Consider the following 18,663-nt stretch of genomic DNA (forward strand, 5'->3'; position numbering starts at 1 on the left):
GAGACCATTAAACGTGTATTAAAGCTTCGTTCCGGAGATGGCAAACGTTTAACATCAAAGTCAACTAGGAATGTGATTTTTCAGATATCGGACACGTGAGACTCTGGCTTAACGCTCTCGGACGGTGATTAAAAATAAATTAAACGAACGTACGTGTTGCTTTTTATTTTGTTCAACGTTTTGCCGTTTTTCCCCATTGGAGAGAGGAATAAAGCAATTATTTGGGGGACATGGTACGTAACATCCACAACATCTTCAGAACAGTCGCTTATTACACATCATAATAGAATAACAGGTAGACGGTTGTCAGAAACGTCTGCCCATCCATGTGAGACAGAGGGCGAAAGAAAAACTAAATAATTCAGGATGAACATTCCCGGAACGTCTGTCTTGTCTCGATTTCGATCGGTCATTGTTTTTGGGCGGACCACCTGGCTAGGGCATTCGCAATTCAAATGGGATCTTGTACCTGGAACGACCCTTGACAATCACACACGGGCCCTTATTGTCCATTCTTCGTTATTCGGGTTATCTTTTAAATCACGACATCGAGAAGAGGTTATTGTCATTTCGATTTTCATCTGAACAGAGCTGTATTCCATAAAAGGGCGTAATGTCGGTGGCTGATTTTTTTATTTATTTATTTATTTTTTTTAAAGGCTTTAAGCAACAATTTTTTGCCGAAGGTAAACCAGCTGTATCAAGCTGAGAACTCCGGTGAATGAATGAATGCCTTTCATTGAATGAAACGGGTAAGTATTACGACGAAATAGTACGCTCGGCGACCGCAAACCAGTTCGATCAGACTTTCATTCTCGCCATATTAATGAATGAATAGAAATCGTGATTTTTTTTTGTCACCAACCTGCGGTGAAAATCGTTATACAAGCTCACTTAACCGAAATCGAACCACTTGTTGGTTTATCATAAGGTCATTGATGAGTAAAGGCAACGACTTGGGGAAACTGACCGACCGGTGAGAAGGGGCAATAGAAAATATGCAAAGTACGGTCCCCGCTAAAGCAAATAGCACTGCAAATGATAATTATATTAGTGCCTAAATGGTGTAATGTGCAGTGTAGGCCAAAAGTGGACGAGCGGGCATGAAATATAGGATTTTTTATACGATCCATGCCGTTGTCAATGGTTTATGCACAGCTAGCGTGGTTGGCCAAATAGTGCAACTCTAATCGGATAATGTGTTGAACTGCCCGAAAGCCTAAATGTGGCATTGGCCAAAAATAGATGGATCGAATAAGCTCAATTTTAAAAATAATCAAAATCCTGATGATACTGATGAAGCAAAACAGTAATAAATGTGTTATGACCATGAAGAGTTACTCACTTGCAACGCGTTTCTCAATAGTGTCGACTCTTCAAAAACCTGGTTTGCCACTGACTTGGCCCTCTAATGCTTTTTTCATCACTTCGGAGTGTACACGTGAAGATCTCCGTTATTTGAAGAGCTAGATGGCCGATTAAATCAATGGAATGTTGCGTAATTTGCAGTTCAATGAAATGCCGCTTTCAAATTTAGCGGATTTCGACTAAGTAATTGCGGGACGAATTGAGTTTTTCTCAAAGTGTTTCAAAAACTTTATGGTTTGATTTTTCTTATAAATTAAACGGATTTTTATTTTAGTTTCATTTTATATGCCACTTTGCCGCAGGTTGGCTGCAGGTGAGCGAACGCGATGCGTGCGTTATAACCTTTGGCTTTAACGCTCTAGCAAAAGTGTCAAAATCCGTTATTGTCCACGCCGCCGAGTCTCGTTGGGAAAACTTCGAATTGTTATCGAACTACCTATAATACCAACTGTGTCAATTCACTTCTTTTCGATTAATTAATTTTCAACACATAAAATCCGATATAATGGATATGCAAGTGTTTGTGCCTAGCTGTTTCCAAAATTACTATACTCGAACTAAATTAAGGATGACATCCAAAACGTTTGTTCATTCCTGCGTTTACCATCACGGACAACTATCCCGCACTTAACGTCAACATCAGCGCACAAGAGCTAAGGCTAACGTTAAGTACCCAGAGAGAAAGCAACTTCCTTGTGGCCAATAATCTAGGGGTCAACCTTGCGCGTGTGAGCACCATCGTTCCTTAAAAATCATCCTGAACTCATCTACCCAACCAGTTACTCATCTCAATCCTTTCTTACCGAGAACCGATACCAACAAGCGCACAAAGTCCTACCTTTATAAAGTCAGCGTTGTAAATATAGTTACGGCAGTCTCCTGACAACAACCCGAAACCAAAACGGCACAAACCACAATCCTTCGGTAGGTATGCCGGTACCGAACGAGAAAAAGTACTGCGCAAAATGGGTACTACTACCATAAACTGTCGCTTTACGGCGGCAGCTCAACTAGCCGGTTTCGAATTTACACTGAAGGCGTGTGCTGAGGTAGATAAGTCGGGAATTATGAAAGAACGTGGTCTGTGGGTGGGGAGAGGGGGCGAGGTGGGGTCAGGGGCAGGGTTTCATTCATAATCAGACGAGCCTCATATGTCAAAGCAGAGGCCGGAAAATGCGCCAGTTTTAAACTTGAAAATTTCCCAAATAGTAACTTCAACGAGTATGACAAGTCACCGATTAAGTTTGGAAACTTAATTGGAAACAATTTAAGATATGTGTACAAACGGTCAAATCAATACATGTTCCCTACGAGAGGTTTTCCAATTACACATGGGAATGAGGGGGCCAAGCAAAAGCAGCATTTTCGTCGCTCCATTTTATATCTGACCCAGCTCATGACCGTATAAGTGGCAAGGGATTTGCCAAATTGCTGATAGTTTCATGACTGTCAGAACGTTTGAAGATTGGCTAATTGGAAGGTAAGGATTGAAAACGTGAGCAGCGAATGATTGATATATCGTATTGCCATAGTCGTGCTCTAGTTTACTTTTCGACGTGTCCGTAGTTAATTTTCTATCCAACACTTCTTGCAACGATTTCAATTCTAACACGTTGGAACACTTGTGTTTCACGCATCCGTGTTGGAAAGAGCTCGCAACAATTTTGGAACTATCGCGGCCCGAACACGAACGTCTTGCCGAAACGAATCTTCCAAACTGGAACACTTTCCCTGCCTTTTGACACATGCTATGTGATACAGATACGTTGTCCGTAGGGACATACTTTGGCTAATTGGCTAATGTACATAAATATGCTGTTCATCAAATTTTGATAAAATTCCATATTCACTTTTAGAAGTGGCCAGTTACGGAATTTGCTCTTTTCTACCCGGACTTGATCGCAGCACTTTGTGACTCTAACACACGGCTAAACGATATTACTAATTTTCTGTCATACAAGAAGTGTTACGGATATTTTCGTAGGCAGTTCTAGGAAAGACGTTACCGTGAAGTTAGCACCCACTAAAAATAATAATCGCAATGCGTCAAAAGGAATATTCAATAGAAATGACCTGGCCGACTTCCATGGAACATAGGTCCGCGCCACTCAATGAGAAATTAACAAATTAAAATTTATTGGACGGCTGTCCATTTATGTCCAATAATATATATATTGGCTTAACATGTTTTTTGGTTGTTCTAAACGTAATTTAAATTTATAAATACACGTAAACGATTAAATTACAGAGTCACGTAAGATAAATATGTATTCAACTGAATAATTTGGGCGGTTTCACAAAACAGATCATCGATTTCATTTAATTTGCCATTTCCTTAGTTTTGATTTTAGGGAATACACCCGACCTTTGGAAAAAGCCCATTGTATTTAAAATAAAAGTTTGATCCTAATGCGCTTTTTTGAGCCACCCCGTACGTTAAAAACTATGTTTGACCCACCACTCTGCCTTTATCTAACAATTTTTATATTCGAACTATTGTTTAATCTCTGCGAGGTTTTGAGATTATTGCTGGGGGACACCCTTTTATATTAGACGACAGCGTCAACTTCTCTTAACTTCTGATATCCTGTATAGAAACTCGGTGCTGGTGAAACTTCTATGCCCCCAAATGCTACACGAAGAATAGGTAAGTACGCCTATTTTCTGCTGTACATAGCCCAAATTCATCATTCTTAGCGTGTCATACCGTGAAAAGCAAAAGTTGTTATGAACACCCAAGTACCGCGGCTGATGAAATGGGTCAAATAGGCACTATAGAATCGCGGCATCTTTAATCCACTACCAAAGAAAAACGTAGCTGTCCATAGCGAAGCCGTAACTCACCGCTAATAGAGTCCCTTCCGATGGACGGTCTTTAGGATATTCTGCACGCCGATCAGCGCACATGCGTACGCTGATGGTACGATGTGAGTTCGTGCAACCGAATGCAAATTGCTTATAGTGCAATAGAACACCGATCTGCCGAGCCTGGACTGTCTTTCAGTCCTCACAAAGCAGAGCTAGCACTTTACAGCAGACAAGACACCCTATGCCCTCCGAAAAATTCTTACTACTTAAGAGGCTAAGTATTTGGGGATTGCCATGAATAGGAAGGTATCCTGGAAGCAACGTGCAACAGGGAGCACGGAAAAGGCAGTGAAGAAGAGATAATGCCTGAAACTCGTGTCTTCCACTGCCTTTCTCTACCATGATCGGACTGGAGGTTCAAATAAAAGAAAACAACAAAAGCTAAAAAATGTAATATTCCAATACTACGACAAGTTCTCACGTCAAATACACTGGTACATGTCGGTCACAGATATAGGTTACTTAATTCAGTGCAATGCAATTGATTTTCAGTAGCTGCTCATTTCAAAGTACAAAAACAATTTAAAAGCTTTTTAACAAATCCTTGCGGAATTACTTCAAGAGCATAATCTCCTATTAATATGCATCATAAGCAGCCCGAAGCATAAAAACGTCAGCCAAACCACGACGTAGATAGTAACCTAGACAGGATGGGGCGTCTCTCCTTAACACCGGCACATCCTTAATAATTCTGCATTGTCCTTATGGCTATTTCAAAAGAACTTATCAAGGACGATGCGCCACACTGTTCGACGGCACGTTTTCACGGCTATATTCAATTAAAATTCCTTAGGTTTGAATGCTTATCCATCCATTTTGAACCTCAAATTAGGTAGTTGTGAACATAATTCAATAATTATTCTAGAAATCGTCTTAATTATTATTATTAATAATCATAATGTTAACGCTTAACTAGAGACGTGCTACATTTGTTACATCATAGCCATATCTCAGATGTGCAGAGATTTTTTTTATATTATGTATATATACCTTTCTGACCGATGTTTAGTGGGATCATACATGCAACATTTTAGCTATAAATGGTGGACATAAATGTTTCAAAGCCGAAATATGGTTCCATATGAAAATTTCCGTGTTTTGATAGAAAATATTTTGTGTCCTACGCCATTTTCCTCTACATATTTGCAAAAATTGGAAAATACCCTCTAGGTTATACAGAGTGATCCACAGTCGGGGTTTTCGAACTATTAATTAATGTAGTTTTTTTTTCTAATATAGGCTTAAAAAAACCTACAATGCTATTTGGATTCACAAAGAGTAGAAACTGTTTCAAAAAAGTTTTACGAATTTTTCCCATGTAGGAAAACTGATTTTAACTCGCGCAGGGCAGCTCAAAATTAGTGCTTCCACCATAAAGGGCTAAACCTATCTAAAATGCGTTGGTTAAATAAAACATTCTTCCTTTAGACGTCAAATTAAGGAAAAAATGAGCTGAAATACGAATCCCCTCATGCGCAACAAGCTTAAAGTCAATTTATTTACGTTAATAATTGAAAATTCTTCGACGTCCATTTCTAAATTGAGTTTTTTCACATTTTGAGCACTGTGTTCACTCGTTATCTTTCTGCTCGTTTCGTGCACGCATATCGGGTACTCTTTCTATTTTTTCTGTCTAACAATCATCCGCTGATGAGCAATCTCCATTCAATGGCGATTCAAAAAAGAAACACGGACAATTTTTTTCTGCACTTATGAGAGATCCAGGAAGCTTGAAAATTTAGCAAAAATTACGAAAAAACAAGAATTCCTATTTAAAAAGGTGTTAATTTCAAACTAAAACCGAGTGGGCGTCTGAGCATCTTCCACCTTTAGTTAAGGGTTAAACTCACACGAAAGGGCTTAACTTCAATGACGAAGCCTAATTTTTGAAAATTAACAATTTCCGGGTGTCGACTAATCAATCTTCCCTTTAATGATTCACTTTTAAGATTTGGTTGCTAAAGACATCAATGCATTACAAGGGCGGATGTGGGTCCTAATTCCTTTAATTATTACAACCGTCCATGTACAGGCACTGACGTCACAATTTGCTTTCAAGGTTGGACTAGAAACTGAAAAGCTAACCACCTGAAAATATTTTCGTTTTTTGCAGCTAAAAACGTAAATATTTTTAATCATCTAATCGCCTCCGGACATAAATATTTATCAGACCGCCATTTAAAGTTTTTATTACTCGAGAGCCAAACCGGATATGGTGTAAACAAGAAAAAAATATTAAGAATTTAGATAATAGCTCAAATGGAATTTAACTTCTAGGGAATGCGTATACTTGTAAATACGTGATGCAATTTATATTTTACACGATTATTTTTCTAAGAGTAGCGGGGACAATAAATTCTTAGCAGTGATATGCAAATTCATATCTACATAATAAAGTAATCTTGGATAGTGAGCATGCACCCTAATCAGATTAGCAAAATGATGCAAAGTAGGTACATTAGAATACATTCTAAAACACATTTCAATTCAGCCGGATGTCTATTGCGTATGTATGCAAAACGGGGGCCAAAGGACTATCTTGCAAATATTGGTTTTTGTGTTGCGACGGCGATTAGTAATACGGAGGGCAAAATGCAACTAGTAAGAGTAACATCAACTTTTAATTTGACCTACATACATTTACAGGGTTCACATACGACTTTAACTTTTATAGCGGGAGACTCCTGGCGTTTAGACCGTCGCCAACACATTAATTACCCAAATAAAATTTCAGTATTTACCACAAGACACCGCAGGGCTCTCTTTTCGGCCCATCATTATTTCTTTTATCTGCTTGAAATAGGTACCATCTATAATAAAAACTAAGAGGGGCATGACATAACAAACCTGTTTATACATTTCATCTTCATTAATAAGCCAGATACTTTAGCAAAGAACAGAAAAATTGATGGACGAACATTAAGGGAAGTATTACTTTGATGAAACTCATGAATAGAATACTGCTTAAATTCTAGAGGATAACTTTTTCATCTTTAGGTATAAAAAACAAACCCTTAGGTAACGATGAGGTTAAGTTCTCTTATAAATTTCCATGCACAATTAACTTCTCAAGAAACTCTTACCTGTGTATGAAAACGCCAAAAAGTCTCCTTCTCTCTGCTCCGGCACTTGCCACTTCAAAGACCAGTATCCTTCTTCGATTTCTTCCGCCGTCAAAAAATTTATTGATCTTTCTACAGCAAATTCTACTTCCTCGACTTCAGATGCAGCAACTTCTTCTTCGACAGGTTGGTTCATCTCAACTGCAATTTCAATATCTTTGCTTTCCTTTTCGTGACCCATTTCCTCAAATTCAGTTTCATGTTCTGTTTTTATCGTATCCTTGATGCTATCATTAAAGTATTCCAAATCCTGTCGAAGGTCTAGAACAGAGTCATCAGGCCTTGTACCCAGCAGAATACACAAATCATCTCCAATTGCATTATCATTTTCATTAACTTCTTCTGCTGCTTCTGCCATTTTATTTTGGTGCTGAATAGACTGATAAATATTGAGAGAATGTTGACAAATATGGTAGAATGGGTACTGAGAAAACCGTGAAAATCATTCTTAACTTTGAAATTGCCATAAATTAAGTGAATACTAATTTGTAAAACTGTAAGAACGCACTATAGAGTTTGAATTTGAATTTCTTATCCTTATCAGGGATTCTGGTGTTCTGAGATATCCTTAGGGGTTTCCATGGAGACAGACTGTGTGGCGACATGCTGGTGCCCTTATTCCATTGGAAAACAAGTCACTGTAATATGATCACATTTTGGTCCATATTATTGAATTATTGTCTTGGTTTCGAATATTGATATTCCAACGAGATTTTATAATGGCACAGCACTGGGGAATGCACTTAATATAAAAATTATTAAATTTCTTGCTCGTAAGTCAGCGTCATATACATATATATTCGTTAATCTGACAATTAATCTCAAACCAGCTGATTTTGTTGATGTTTTAACTTTGTGGTTTTTTGACAATTCTCAGCGGTAGTTTCTGTCCTTGTTTGTTACCATGTGAGATAAACCTAATAAAAGATTTATTTTTTGTGCGAAAAATAGTTTTAGTTTAGAATTTTTAGTATTTATATAGAAATAGTTATAATATAATAAAATAGCCTGTGGGAAATTAAATTACAATCAATGACAGATAAAAGTAAGGCGTTTAAGGTGCAAAAATACGAGTAAAAATCTGTCCGCCATTATGGGGTTTAGAGTTTAATATTCAACTAGCATTGATGTTGCAACGCTGGATGAAATATAGTTGAATAATCTTTTTAAAATAGCTTTCTCCATGAAGCTTGACAGCAGCTCTTTGAAACCAGTGGGTTAAATTTTTTTAATTTCTGAGGATGGATTACGTGGAATGGGCAAATCAAAATAAAAAAACGACCACCAATCTTTAAGAAGCCAATATAATATGTGTTGTTATTTATAAGTAATAAAAAGCGATAGTAGTACAACATGCTGTGTTGCCTTTCTGCTTCACTGTTTATTATTTTGTAGTTGATTGTACAGCCTTTTTCCCTTTCATGCCACTGTCAAATCTACCAACGAAAAGGTAGGTTAGGTTTATTTTAAGGACATTTTTATTCCAAAAATCATTTATTTGTTAATAAAAACACAATTTCGTATAGTTTACTGATAATTCTAATTAAATCTTTAAAATGGGAACGTGTAGTGAGTATATAAAAAATGTTTTTCCTGCCATAGACGAAGATTTAAAACAATATGTTGAAGGTGAGATGCTATTTGAAAGTGCCCCATTTAATGCTGATATTTGCTGAACGTGTTCTAGGTGTCTTGGAAAATAGCGCCGATGAATTTGAAGATAGCGAGGAGGTTTATGAGGCGGTAGGAGCAGTTTTACATGAGGTTTCAACAGATAAAACTGAGGAGGACATCAGGTATGTAAGCATTAATTTTTAGTAAATGGAGAAAGTGCTATCAAATGTTGTAATTCTATTATAAATCACTGTGTGTGTCGGCAATTTTTATTACCAATTGACTGTCTTCTATAATATTTTTACATATTGTTCAATTGTGGTGTTAAACTGTAATTGCCATGGATATTGGTTTATAAGGTACCACAGATATGGTTGTTTAAAATCCAAATACCTATATTGTTGAATAGTGAATATCTGCTTACAAAAGGACTTACTTATTATAATTTATAGGTAAAAGTACTAAGTATCACATACTAAGTATTAAAACTGAACATATTTTTCCTTTATTGTGAGATGCTGGAATTACTAGAAGACCAATGGACGAAATGGTAGTAGCTCACAGTCTTCAATATATTAATTTCCAGAAAATGTCATTTTTTTAATGTTAAATAGTTTATTAGATATATTGCTGTAAAATTTAAAGAATTTACCTTATATTCAGAGTTTTTTTTTTAAAGGAACATATGCAACGAACTTCTAAATCTACTTCAGCCAGGAAAAAGTTCAAAAACCAATGGGGCTTTAAAAATATTAGATGGCCCGATTCACTTAGGGTCAATGGCAGGAAACCAAGAGAACACTATCGAAGAAATCAAAAGTATTTGGGTAGCACAAAGAGATGATTCATTGGTAGAGTCCTAAAGAAATGTTTACTTTCTCTATTTTAAAGCTTTTAAAATTGACAGAAGGTAGACGCAAGGAAACTAGAAAAAGCAGAGGCAAAGCTGCAAGGAAAACAGGAAAAACGAGGCAAAGAAACAAAAGTTGCTTCAATACCTAAACTGCAAACAGCTACGGCTTCTCAGGTTATTAATAAAAAAGATAGCAAACTTGAGGCCAAAGGGAACAATAGAGCTCAGGATATTAGGATAGAAAATTTTGATATAGCGTATGGAGACAAGTAAGTTTTTGGTTTTTTTTTTATTAAAAACAACTAACATGAATTATTTAAAAAAATTAAACAAAAGATATTCATATATCATAGATTAACTTAAACTGATAAAAATTATTCACTGAATAAAGAATTTTGCCTAAATATTTATAGGTAATTCATGCTCTATACTAATTTTTATGTGAAATTCCAATTATAGAGTCCTACTACAAGGAGCTGATTTGACATTGGCCTTTGGAAGACGCTACGGTCTTGTAGGTAGAAATGGGTTAGGTAAAAGTACTTTACTGAAACTGATTTCTTCTGGAAACTTGAAGATTCCCTCTCACATATCCATTCTTCATGTTGAACAAGAAGTATGTATTAGTGTTGTTTGATTTTTTTCTTTGGATGCCTTAAATTTTGAATTCTTAATAATACCAAGATTCAACAGGAAACTTGTATTAGTTTTTATTTAGGTTTGACATTGTCTTGGGAGTATTGTTTAGCAACTCATATGTACTTCTAGGTGGTGGGTGATGAGACTCTCGCTATAAACAGCGTTTTAGAATGCGACACTATACGTCAAAATCTTCTAGAAAGAGAAAAACAAATAAGTGCGGCTATCAATTCGGGGTCCTCCGATCCCGACCTTAATACTCACCTATCGGAAATTTACGCCCAATTACAGAATATTGAGGCTGATAAGGCTCCCGCTAGAGCATCGGTGATTCTTGCAGGTTTGGGATTTACCTCGCAAATGCAGCAAAATCCGACGAAAACATTTTCTGGCGGATGGCGGATGAGATTGGCACTGGCGAGGGCATTATTTTCTAGGTAAGCATGTAGGCAATAGCTACATAATTTATATTGATTGGAAGCGATATAAATTTCTGCTCTTAAAATATGTTAATAATTTTGCTCTACCGATAATTTCCATTAGCAGTTTAGTTGATATTTTTTTCTTCTCAGACCTGATTTGTTACTTCTCGACGAACCGACTAACATGTTAGACATTAAAGCAATCATATGGCTAGAAAATTACCTTCAAAATTGGCCTACGACTCTTCTTGTGGTGTCTCATGACCGAAATTTCCTAGAAGCAGTGCCTACGGATATCCTTTATTTGCATTCGCAAAGGATAGAACATTATAAGGGAAATTATGAACAATTTGAGAAAACCAAATCAGAGAAACTTAAAAACCAGCAGCGAGAGTATGAGGCTCAGCTACAACAGAGGCAACATGTGCAAGAGTTTATTGACAGGTAATTTTTTTCATTATAAATAATCGTCGTTTTTGTTCGCGTATGGTAGAAATGTTTGCACACCCACAAATGGTAAAAAGTTTTACTACACGCATATATAATATTAATACACTTTCCACCAATGTTTTGTACAATTTTTTATTGATTGAGATGGAGTAACATCAAAAATCATTAAAACGTTAAAACTTATTTTTTCCAGATTCAGATATAACGCCAATCGAGCCGCGCTTGTACAGTCAAAAATCAAAATGTTAGAAAAAATGTGAGTATAACAATAAGGTATACATCCAGCAATAACTAACCCAAAACATTTTTTTCCATAGGCCTGAACTAAAACCCATTCTCAAAGAAACTGAAGTGGTACTAAGATTACCTGAAACTGAACCTCTATCCCCCCCAATTTTGCAATTAAATGAAGTAATGTTTAGGTACCACAAAGATAAAGTGATATTTTCAAATGTGAACATTGGTGCTACAATGGAATCTAGGATCTGTATAGTAAGTTCTTCTGCTGATTGCATGGACAATTTTTGTAGGCAAATAATTTTTGTTTTAGGTCGGTGATAATGGAGCCGGAAAAACCACACTTTTGAAAATAATAATGGGCATTTTAACTCCTACCTCCGGCACTAGACACGTGCATAGGAACTTGAAATTCGGCTATTTCAGCCAACACCACGTAGATCAACTGGATATGAATGTTAATTCTGTAGAACTTTTACAGCAAAATTTTAAAGGTAAAATGTAATACATGCAATATTATAAAAAATAACATGGCCCAGTGTACTGCTATAAATTAATAAATGCACTATAGCGGATATATCGCACGACTGAAAGTCTCGGCTTGTGAAATCATATCAACCCGGAAACTCGAAAATCTTCAAAATAAGTGCACCATCTCCTACGTATGTATGATGGACTGAAGCATCCGAGGACCGGTTTTCAGTCTTTAACAAGTACAACGCAGCCAATTCTACGAGAGAACACATTGGTAACATGTATATTGTTGCATTTTTGGATTTCCCTTGAGATATTAGGAAAATTTCGTGTTCTCTGTCAACTGTTTTTGGTAAATTTACGCATACCCGTGTTAATTTATAAAAGTTTTCCGTTTTCATCCCATCGATTAATTTCTCTACAGGTGCCAACCACGCTTTGGATTTTCACTAAATCGGTAATTGCATGAATGTTAAACTCATTTTACAGGCAAACCTATAGAAGAGTACCGAAGACAACTCGGCAGTTTCGGAGTATCAGGTGATTTAGCTCTTCAAACCGTTTCCAGTTTATCCGGAGGCCAAAAATCCCGAGTAGCATTTGCCAGTATGTGCATGGGTAGGCCCAATTTTCTGGTTCTTGATGAGCCTACCAATCATTTAGATATCGAAACCATAGAGGCTTTGGGCAGAGCTATTCAAAAGTACACAGTAAGTTGGTTATAGTTACAGAAAACATATGTTCAATCAAAAACGACATCTATTTAGTCTTGAAAATATAACTGCGTGTTTGAAACACTGTCAAATTTTAATCACTGTTATGTTGACAAATTGTTGACAACCATTAACTGATCTCAGACACGTAGTCGATCTTTAAAGCACCCGATTCGTCTTGATATAATTTATTTAAAAGGGAGGTGTAATTTTGGTGTCTCACGACGAGAGACTTATCCGTATGGTTACCACTGAGCTATGGCATTGCAGCGAAGGCACGGTTAAGAGCATAGAAGGCGGATTCGACGAGTATAGGAAAATTGTGGAACGAGAGTTAGAAGCTGTCCAAGCCAAGTAATATCTTAAATGAACTATTTTACCCTCTGTCTCCCATCTTATGATAGCAAATTAAACAAATTGAAATAAGTAATGTAATGTTTTAGTATTGTTGCAGTAAACTTTTGAGCAGCCTGTGATTGTATAAATGAAGAGAAATAAACGACTTTCAGTAAAAGTTAAATGTTTTTTTAAATTATCCGCCAATAATAGCAATTTATGACCCCAATATTCCACGTAAGCAATTTAAAATATTTATTTAAAACTTTAACAATGGAATTGTCAACGAGTTTTTAATTTGACTCGTGGTACTAGCATACAGGTGTAGAGAACATTAGGTTCTCGTGTTTTCACACTTAGTGCAAACTAAGAAAATGTTTTGTTAGTGCCATAACAAATTCAAGATTTGTACACTCTTCTTTGGAGTGTTACAATCATATGCTTTTACAGCACTAGTAAGTTTATAGTATAAAGTTTTTAATTTTTGTTTTTGATAAAAATTTACTTGCAATATTTAACCACAATAGGGTCGATAAATTTTTAAAATCTGTTTTAACTATTCAAATTAATAATAAAACCTTCTGTTTCGTTTAAAATGTTTACTTGTAAATAATTTCTCTACTTTACTCTACATAATGTACATGAAACACTGCTGAACGATCTGTAGAAAACATTTGAAAATCAATTCATTCAAAATATTGTTTATTGACATTTGACTCGGTACACCTAATGACATAATCGTAAAACGTCACTCATTTCTTAATGTGTTCCTTAGTAGAGTAAATAAATAAAAAGAAATTTGAATTTTCGATATAGGAAAACTAAAATCAAGTGTTAAATTAAAATATTTTTTTATTAAACTTTCTCCTTTCTATTTTGAATTAAAATTTCACAATTATCATGGTTGTAGACTTGCCGGTGATATTGGCTATTCTGCTAGTACTCCTTACCATATGTAAGTATCGTAAATTCCATGCAGTTATCCACATTTTATTTATTTGCAACAATTCAGTAATCTTTAGTCTACGGCGACTGCTAAAAAGCAGCAAAAAATGCGTCCTCCTTACTGGACTCAATGACAGTGGAAAAACTTTAATATATTCCCAATTAATTTATAAACGATATATAATGACCTACACATCTAGCCAGGACAACTTTAACCAGTACAACTGTGATGGAGTAAGTTTAATGTATAACAACGAGTTTGGTTTAAACTTTTTTGTAAATTATTACAAGCTCTTATTAGATACAATCATTTATTCTTTTTCTAGAAAGAATTAACAATAGTGGACCTTCCGGGGTTTCATAGCATTAGACAACAATTTTTCGAAAAGTACAAGGACTCTTCAAAGGGGATCGTATATGTAGTTGATTCAGTCACTCTAGCAAAAAATATTAGAGATGCAGCTAACACTTTATACAATATACTAATTGACCCAGTTATCATGAAGAACAAGCCAGGACTTTTGATTTTGTGCAACAAACAGGACCAAACTTTAGCCAAAGGCTCTAACATCATTAAGAGTATGTTAGAGAAGGAGATGTAAGTATTTTGTTCAGTCAAATGACGTTTTGCTCTTATTTATGTGAGCTATTGGACTTTTTTAGGAATACTCTACGCAACACCCAGTTAAATCAAGTAAAACAACTGGACTCACAAGAAAAAATCACTAACAAACTTGGTGATATTTCAAAAGATTTTTCATTTTCTAGCCTGTATTGCAAGGTTGAATTTGCTGAGGCTTGCGCATGTAACAAAAGTGGTCCTGTGAACTTAGAAGACTTGAAGAAATGGATTAAAAAAGTCATGAATTAAGTTTCTTTTTAATCTGCCATTGAAGCAAATGTTTATCAATCTAATTGATGTCTTAGATTTTCAAAAAGAAACGTCTACATAGAATATATATATTTTTTATTGTTTATTTTTGTTTGTAAAGGAATGATGTTTTAATAAATTTTCATGTTATCTTGGATGGAAAATGTTAGTTACTTACATATTGTACTGGTTGATGTTAATAGGTATTGAAATAGTTAATATTTATTACAACAATTTGTGTGTTATTGTGAGTAATTTTAAAAATGGTATACGGAATTATTTTTATTTATAGGAAGCAAGAAAGAAATACAAGAACAGTTGAAATGTTTAATGCTAGAAATTCCAATTCTACCATAAGTCATGAATGTGTTTTGGACTTAACACACAATTGACACTTGAAGCACCAAAAATAATTAAATATTAATTCATTAAACAAATGTTTGAAAACCATTGTTACAATTAGAGTTTCTAATTAATTTCGACTCGAGGGAGAGGCGTACTAAAAAAATATTATCTTCGAAATAACTCAAGTTACGAAAATGTTTGTATATAATGTACTCTACACTTTTAAAAAATCCTAGAAATCATAAGAGTAGTCTCCAAAAAAGTAAAAATTAATAAATAATTTCGGTTCAAACCGGAAGTGCACACGCTTCACGCTTAAAACGCAAAAAAAAACGAATTTTATGTCCTAAATTACAATTAAAAATGTCGACCCTACGTTGACCTTAAATACCACTTTTGAGGTTGCGGAGTCTTGGAAAGGTACTCTTTTCTGTCATTTTTGAAGCCAAAAACTGTAAAAATTGAACACCTAAATAATGCTGGATGTCGGAAATGTTAAAAGATATTGCCAAAAAATATTCGTTTCAAACTAATCCGATTGGTTTATTCCGTATTTAAAATATGTTTTTGGCTGTGTTACTACTTGGCCAAATCATCTAAACATCGATATTAGTCCGAAAACATACAAAAAACTTTACAACCTGCCTTTTGCAAAGGTATGAGTCATAGTACGAATGATAACAATACGATGTCCTTCGAACAAGATGTACATAAACTAACAGTTAACCATAAAACTAAGCTAGCACCAACGTGTGAATCGCATATTACTTCTATAACAGGACACGTAAGCCAAAAAGGTTTTTATTCTAAATACATTTCCGCGTAAGATCAAAAAGAATTTGGGTGATTGCATGGGAATATCATCGTGTATCAACTCTTTGCCTCAAGAATTTGTATTTTTATGAAAGTGTTCCTGGATAAGTTTCTCATTTTAATTTATTAAGGAAATTGTTAAAGGCAAAACACTCAATTCTTAATTCCCAATATAATTTAACTCTTGTATCACTATTTATAATTAAATAAATGGAAAAAGATAAAAAAAAAACAAATTATCCCAAACAAAAATTTAATTAGTGGTCTTTATTTTTTTGCTCTGGCTTTCATTACCTCCATCACTTAATTCTTGCTTCATGCCACAATTTTCTGCTTCTTCTGAGATTTCACTAAATATTCGCTTCTGGAAGTCCTTGTACTTCTCCGTGTCGGCCAATAAGCTGTCCTGTGGTTCGTTTGCATCTATTTGTGCGGTTTGTGTAGTATCATAATTATTCAAACCTGCTTGTGAGCTACTGGAAGTGTTGCATTTTAGTACCTCTCTTAAAACCATTGTTGCATAAGATGCAGAATTCAATGTGAAGGCTATTACAACAGCTTTATATGTACCATTCTCAATGCTTTCTGGTAATGCTTCGCCTTTAAGTTCTTCTAAGTCTGATTGTATTAAATTATCAGTTGAATTATTATAGTACATTATTTTCCATTCCACATCCTGAACTTGTTGAACTAGTTTTCTGTAGGTTCCACTCAAGTTGTAAGTTTTCACTTTTTGCTTGGGCATTTCTAGAGATAAGCCATATCCTTCAAGCACTTCTTTATACAATTGTTTTAAGTTCTCAGGGTAAATGATATCAAAACCTGGAAGTGGAAGGACTATATCAAAAATTGAATAGTTGTGCAACTCTTCTGCTGTCAAGGGCCTTGCTATGAGTCTATTTTTTATTGTCTCAGCTGTAACATAGTCTTCAATCTCTTCTTCATCATTCTCATTTCCTTTTAGTCCTTCTTCGTCCATTTTATCAATAAGCACCAAATCCCCTTCTACTGGGTTGAGACCAAACAGTTTTATCCTCTTGGAGGCCATTTTATTCCACACTAGGCTTTGAAAGGCGTGAATATACATCAGTCGAATGCTTCTGGGAATAGAATCCAAAGCATTAACATAGTCATTCCCATGATGTTTGGCTAGCCCTTCAAGCAATTTTTTTTCTAAGCCATTCTGCCTCTTATCACATACTTTCAGTGCTTTTGCTGCATCTCCTGTATCAGCATATATTTGTTTGGCTGTATTTATAATTTGTGTGCGATCATCCCCAGATTTAACTTTCAGGATAAGATTAATAGCGGTTTTCCATGAGCCTGTCAACAGCTTAATTCCAATTAAATAAGTAGGGACTTCCTTCTCATTACCAAAGCGCTGAAGACCATAGTAATTGATAAACCCATGTTCTTTTACATGGCTTAGTGAACGATTTATCAAATCATCTTCTGCTTGAACATTTCTTAAAGCAATTCTAAATCTATTTCCACTGAGATCTCCAAGTTTCAGACACTTTTCTTTGAACTCTATATTACCAACTTTTAAATTTCTAACATTACGTAGACTAGCAATAAGCTTTGAAGGTTGGTACTTCTTTACACAGCACCATTGAGTTGTCTTGGCCCTTCGATCTTTTAGTCCAGCATAATATATTTTTGCAACTGGGATTTTGAGAGCTTGTGATATTTTAAAGCATGCATCCATAGTGTCCATCATTTCCTTATACACAATGAAATGAACAAATTCAGGAGTATTTTTAGGCCACTCTGAACGATTGCTTTTTTCCTTTTTGTCCCATTTTTTAAAAGACAATGTGGTTTTTTCATTTTTCTTAATTGTAGAGGCCACAAGATGCGTTCCAAAGTAAGTCTTGATGCATTGATGAATGTCTCTTCGCTCATCTTTGGTTAAATTTTCAGCATCTAATTCAACTGTACAATCAACATCATTCGTCTTAATTAAATTTCTTAATGAATTCCATACGTCTTGGGGAATTTTCTCCATTGGAGATTCTACTGTATCTTTATATAACTCACTATCAGTGGAAGGTGTAAAATTCGGAACACTTAGTTGGGTTAACTTGGCCAGTTTGCCCTCTTTATTTATTTCATTGACTTGAAAATCAGAAAATCTTGCTTTTATCACTGCAGAATAGCCTTCCAAATCACTAATATACTCTGATATTCCCACATCTTTCTCTGAGAGCTGGTCTTGATGTTTGTACTGTGAATTCTCATTTTTTCTTCTACCAAAATTGAATGAACCACTTGAATCATTTCTAATGCAGTTTCTTTGGTTTTGAAAACCACCACTTTTTTTTTTGTATTTGCGAGTAAAAGACATTTTTATGGAAAAAGTAATAAGGTTCTTGCTTATTTACAATTCTCCATAAAGGATTAATATAACATTAGCAATTTATCGGTGAAATTTAATATAAAATAGTATATTTATCGCAGAGTACAGTGAACGAGACAAAACATAACCTAAAACACGGTTAGGCAGTCGACATTAAAACAAGGGAAAGAATCGCGTTCAGAATGTATTATTGCACCGAGTACAGCGTGCATTAACGGTTATCTAAAAGCAAAA

At 35.2% G+C, this 18,663-nt stretch overlaps 4 protein-coding genes across 9 annotated transcripts in view; 2 read left to right on the forward strand and 2 right to left on the reverse strand.

Moving 5' to 3' along the window:
• The window catches only part of Hecw (Hecw ubiquitin protein ligase), an 84,212-nt gene extending 76,040 nt beyond the window's left edge, over positions 1-8,172 (reverse strand). For 2 of the 5 annotated variants that reach the window (XM_066295879.1, XM_066295878.1), the window contains exon 1: positions 7,320-8,172. In XM_066295879.1, coding sequence (XP_066151976.1) covers positions 7,320-7,716 — 397 coding nt within the window. In that variant the 5' untranslated portion in view covers positions 7,717-8,172. Of the gene's footprint in view, positions 1-2,206; positions 2,405-7,319 lie in introns of those variants that run through there. The other 3 variants (XM_066295880.1, XM_066295881.1, XM_066295882.1) reach the window with 2 other exon arrangements.
• Positions 8,173-8,779: 607 nt separating this feature from the next.
• Positions 8,780-13,274, forward strand: LOC136346591 (ATP-binding cassette sub-family F member 3). 2 transcript variants are annotated; one of them, XM_066295903.1, is made up of 12 exons: positions 8,781-8,987; positions 9,046-9,154; positions 9,652-9,823; positions 9,880-10,094; positions 10,285-10,441; positions 10,594-10,901; positions 11,037-11,330; positions 11,530-11,592; positions 11,654-11,828; positions 11,887-12,067; positions 12,537-12,757; positions 12,960-13,274. In XM_066295903.1, the coding sequence occupies exons 1-12, from the start codon at positions 8,915-8,917 to the stop codon at positions 13,116-13,118; spliced, it is 2,127 nt and encodes a 708-aa protein (XP_066152000.1). In that variant the 5' UTR covers positions 8,781-8,914; the 3' UTR covers positions 13,119-13,274. The 2 variants fall into 2 exon arrangements, with proteins under 2 accessions (XP_066152001.1, XP_066152000.1); XM_066295904.1 differs by lacking the exon at positions 12,960-13,274 and having other exon boundaries at positions 8,780-8,987; positions 12,145-12,679.
• Positions 13,275-13,850: 576 nt separating this feature from the next.
• On the forward strand, positions 13,851-15,069 carry SrpRbeta (signal recognition particle receptor beta). Its single transcript, XM_066295917.1, has 4 exons — positions 13,851-14,051; positions 14,109-14,275; positions 14,368-14,639; positions 14,705-15,069. The coding sequence occupies exons 1-4, from the start codon at positions 13,997-13,999 to the stop codon at positions 14,910-14,912; spliced, it is 702 nt and encodes a 233-aa protein (XP_066152014.1). The 5' UTR covers positions 13,851-13,996; the 3' UTR covers positions 14,913-15,069.
• Positions 15,070-16,227: 1,158 nt separating this feature from the next.
• On the reverse strand, positions 16,228-18,569 carry Pus7 (pseudouridine synthase 7). The gene has a single exon (XM_066295905.1). It carries the CDS (start codon positions 18,415-18,417, stop codon positions 16,324-16,326), a length of 2,094 nt encoding a protein of 697 aa, XP_066152002.1. The 5' UTR covers positions 18,418-18,569; the 3' UTR covers positions 16,228-16,323.
• Between the last annotated feature and the right edge of the window lie 94 nt (positions 18,570-18,663).

The sequence above is a fragment of the Euwallacea fornicatus genome, chromosome 23, assembly GCF_040115645.1.
Source record: "Euwallacea fornicatus isolate EFF26 chromosome 23, ASM4011564v1, whole genome shotgun sequence".
Classification (NCBI taxonomy): Eukaryota; Metazoa; Arthropoda; class Insecta; order Coleoptera; family Curculionidae; genus Euwallacea; species Euwallacea fornicatus.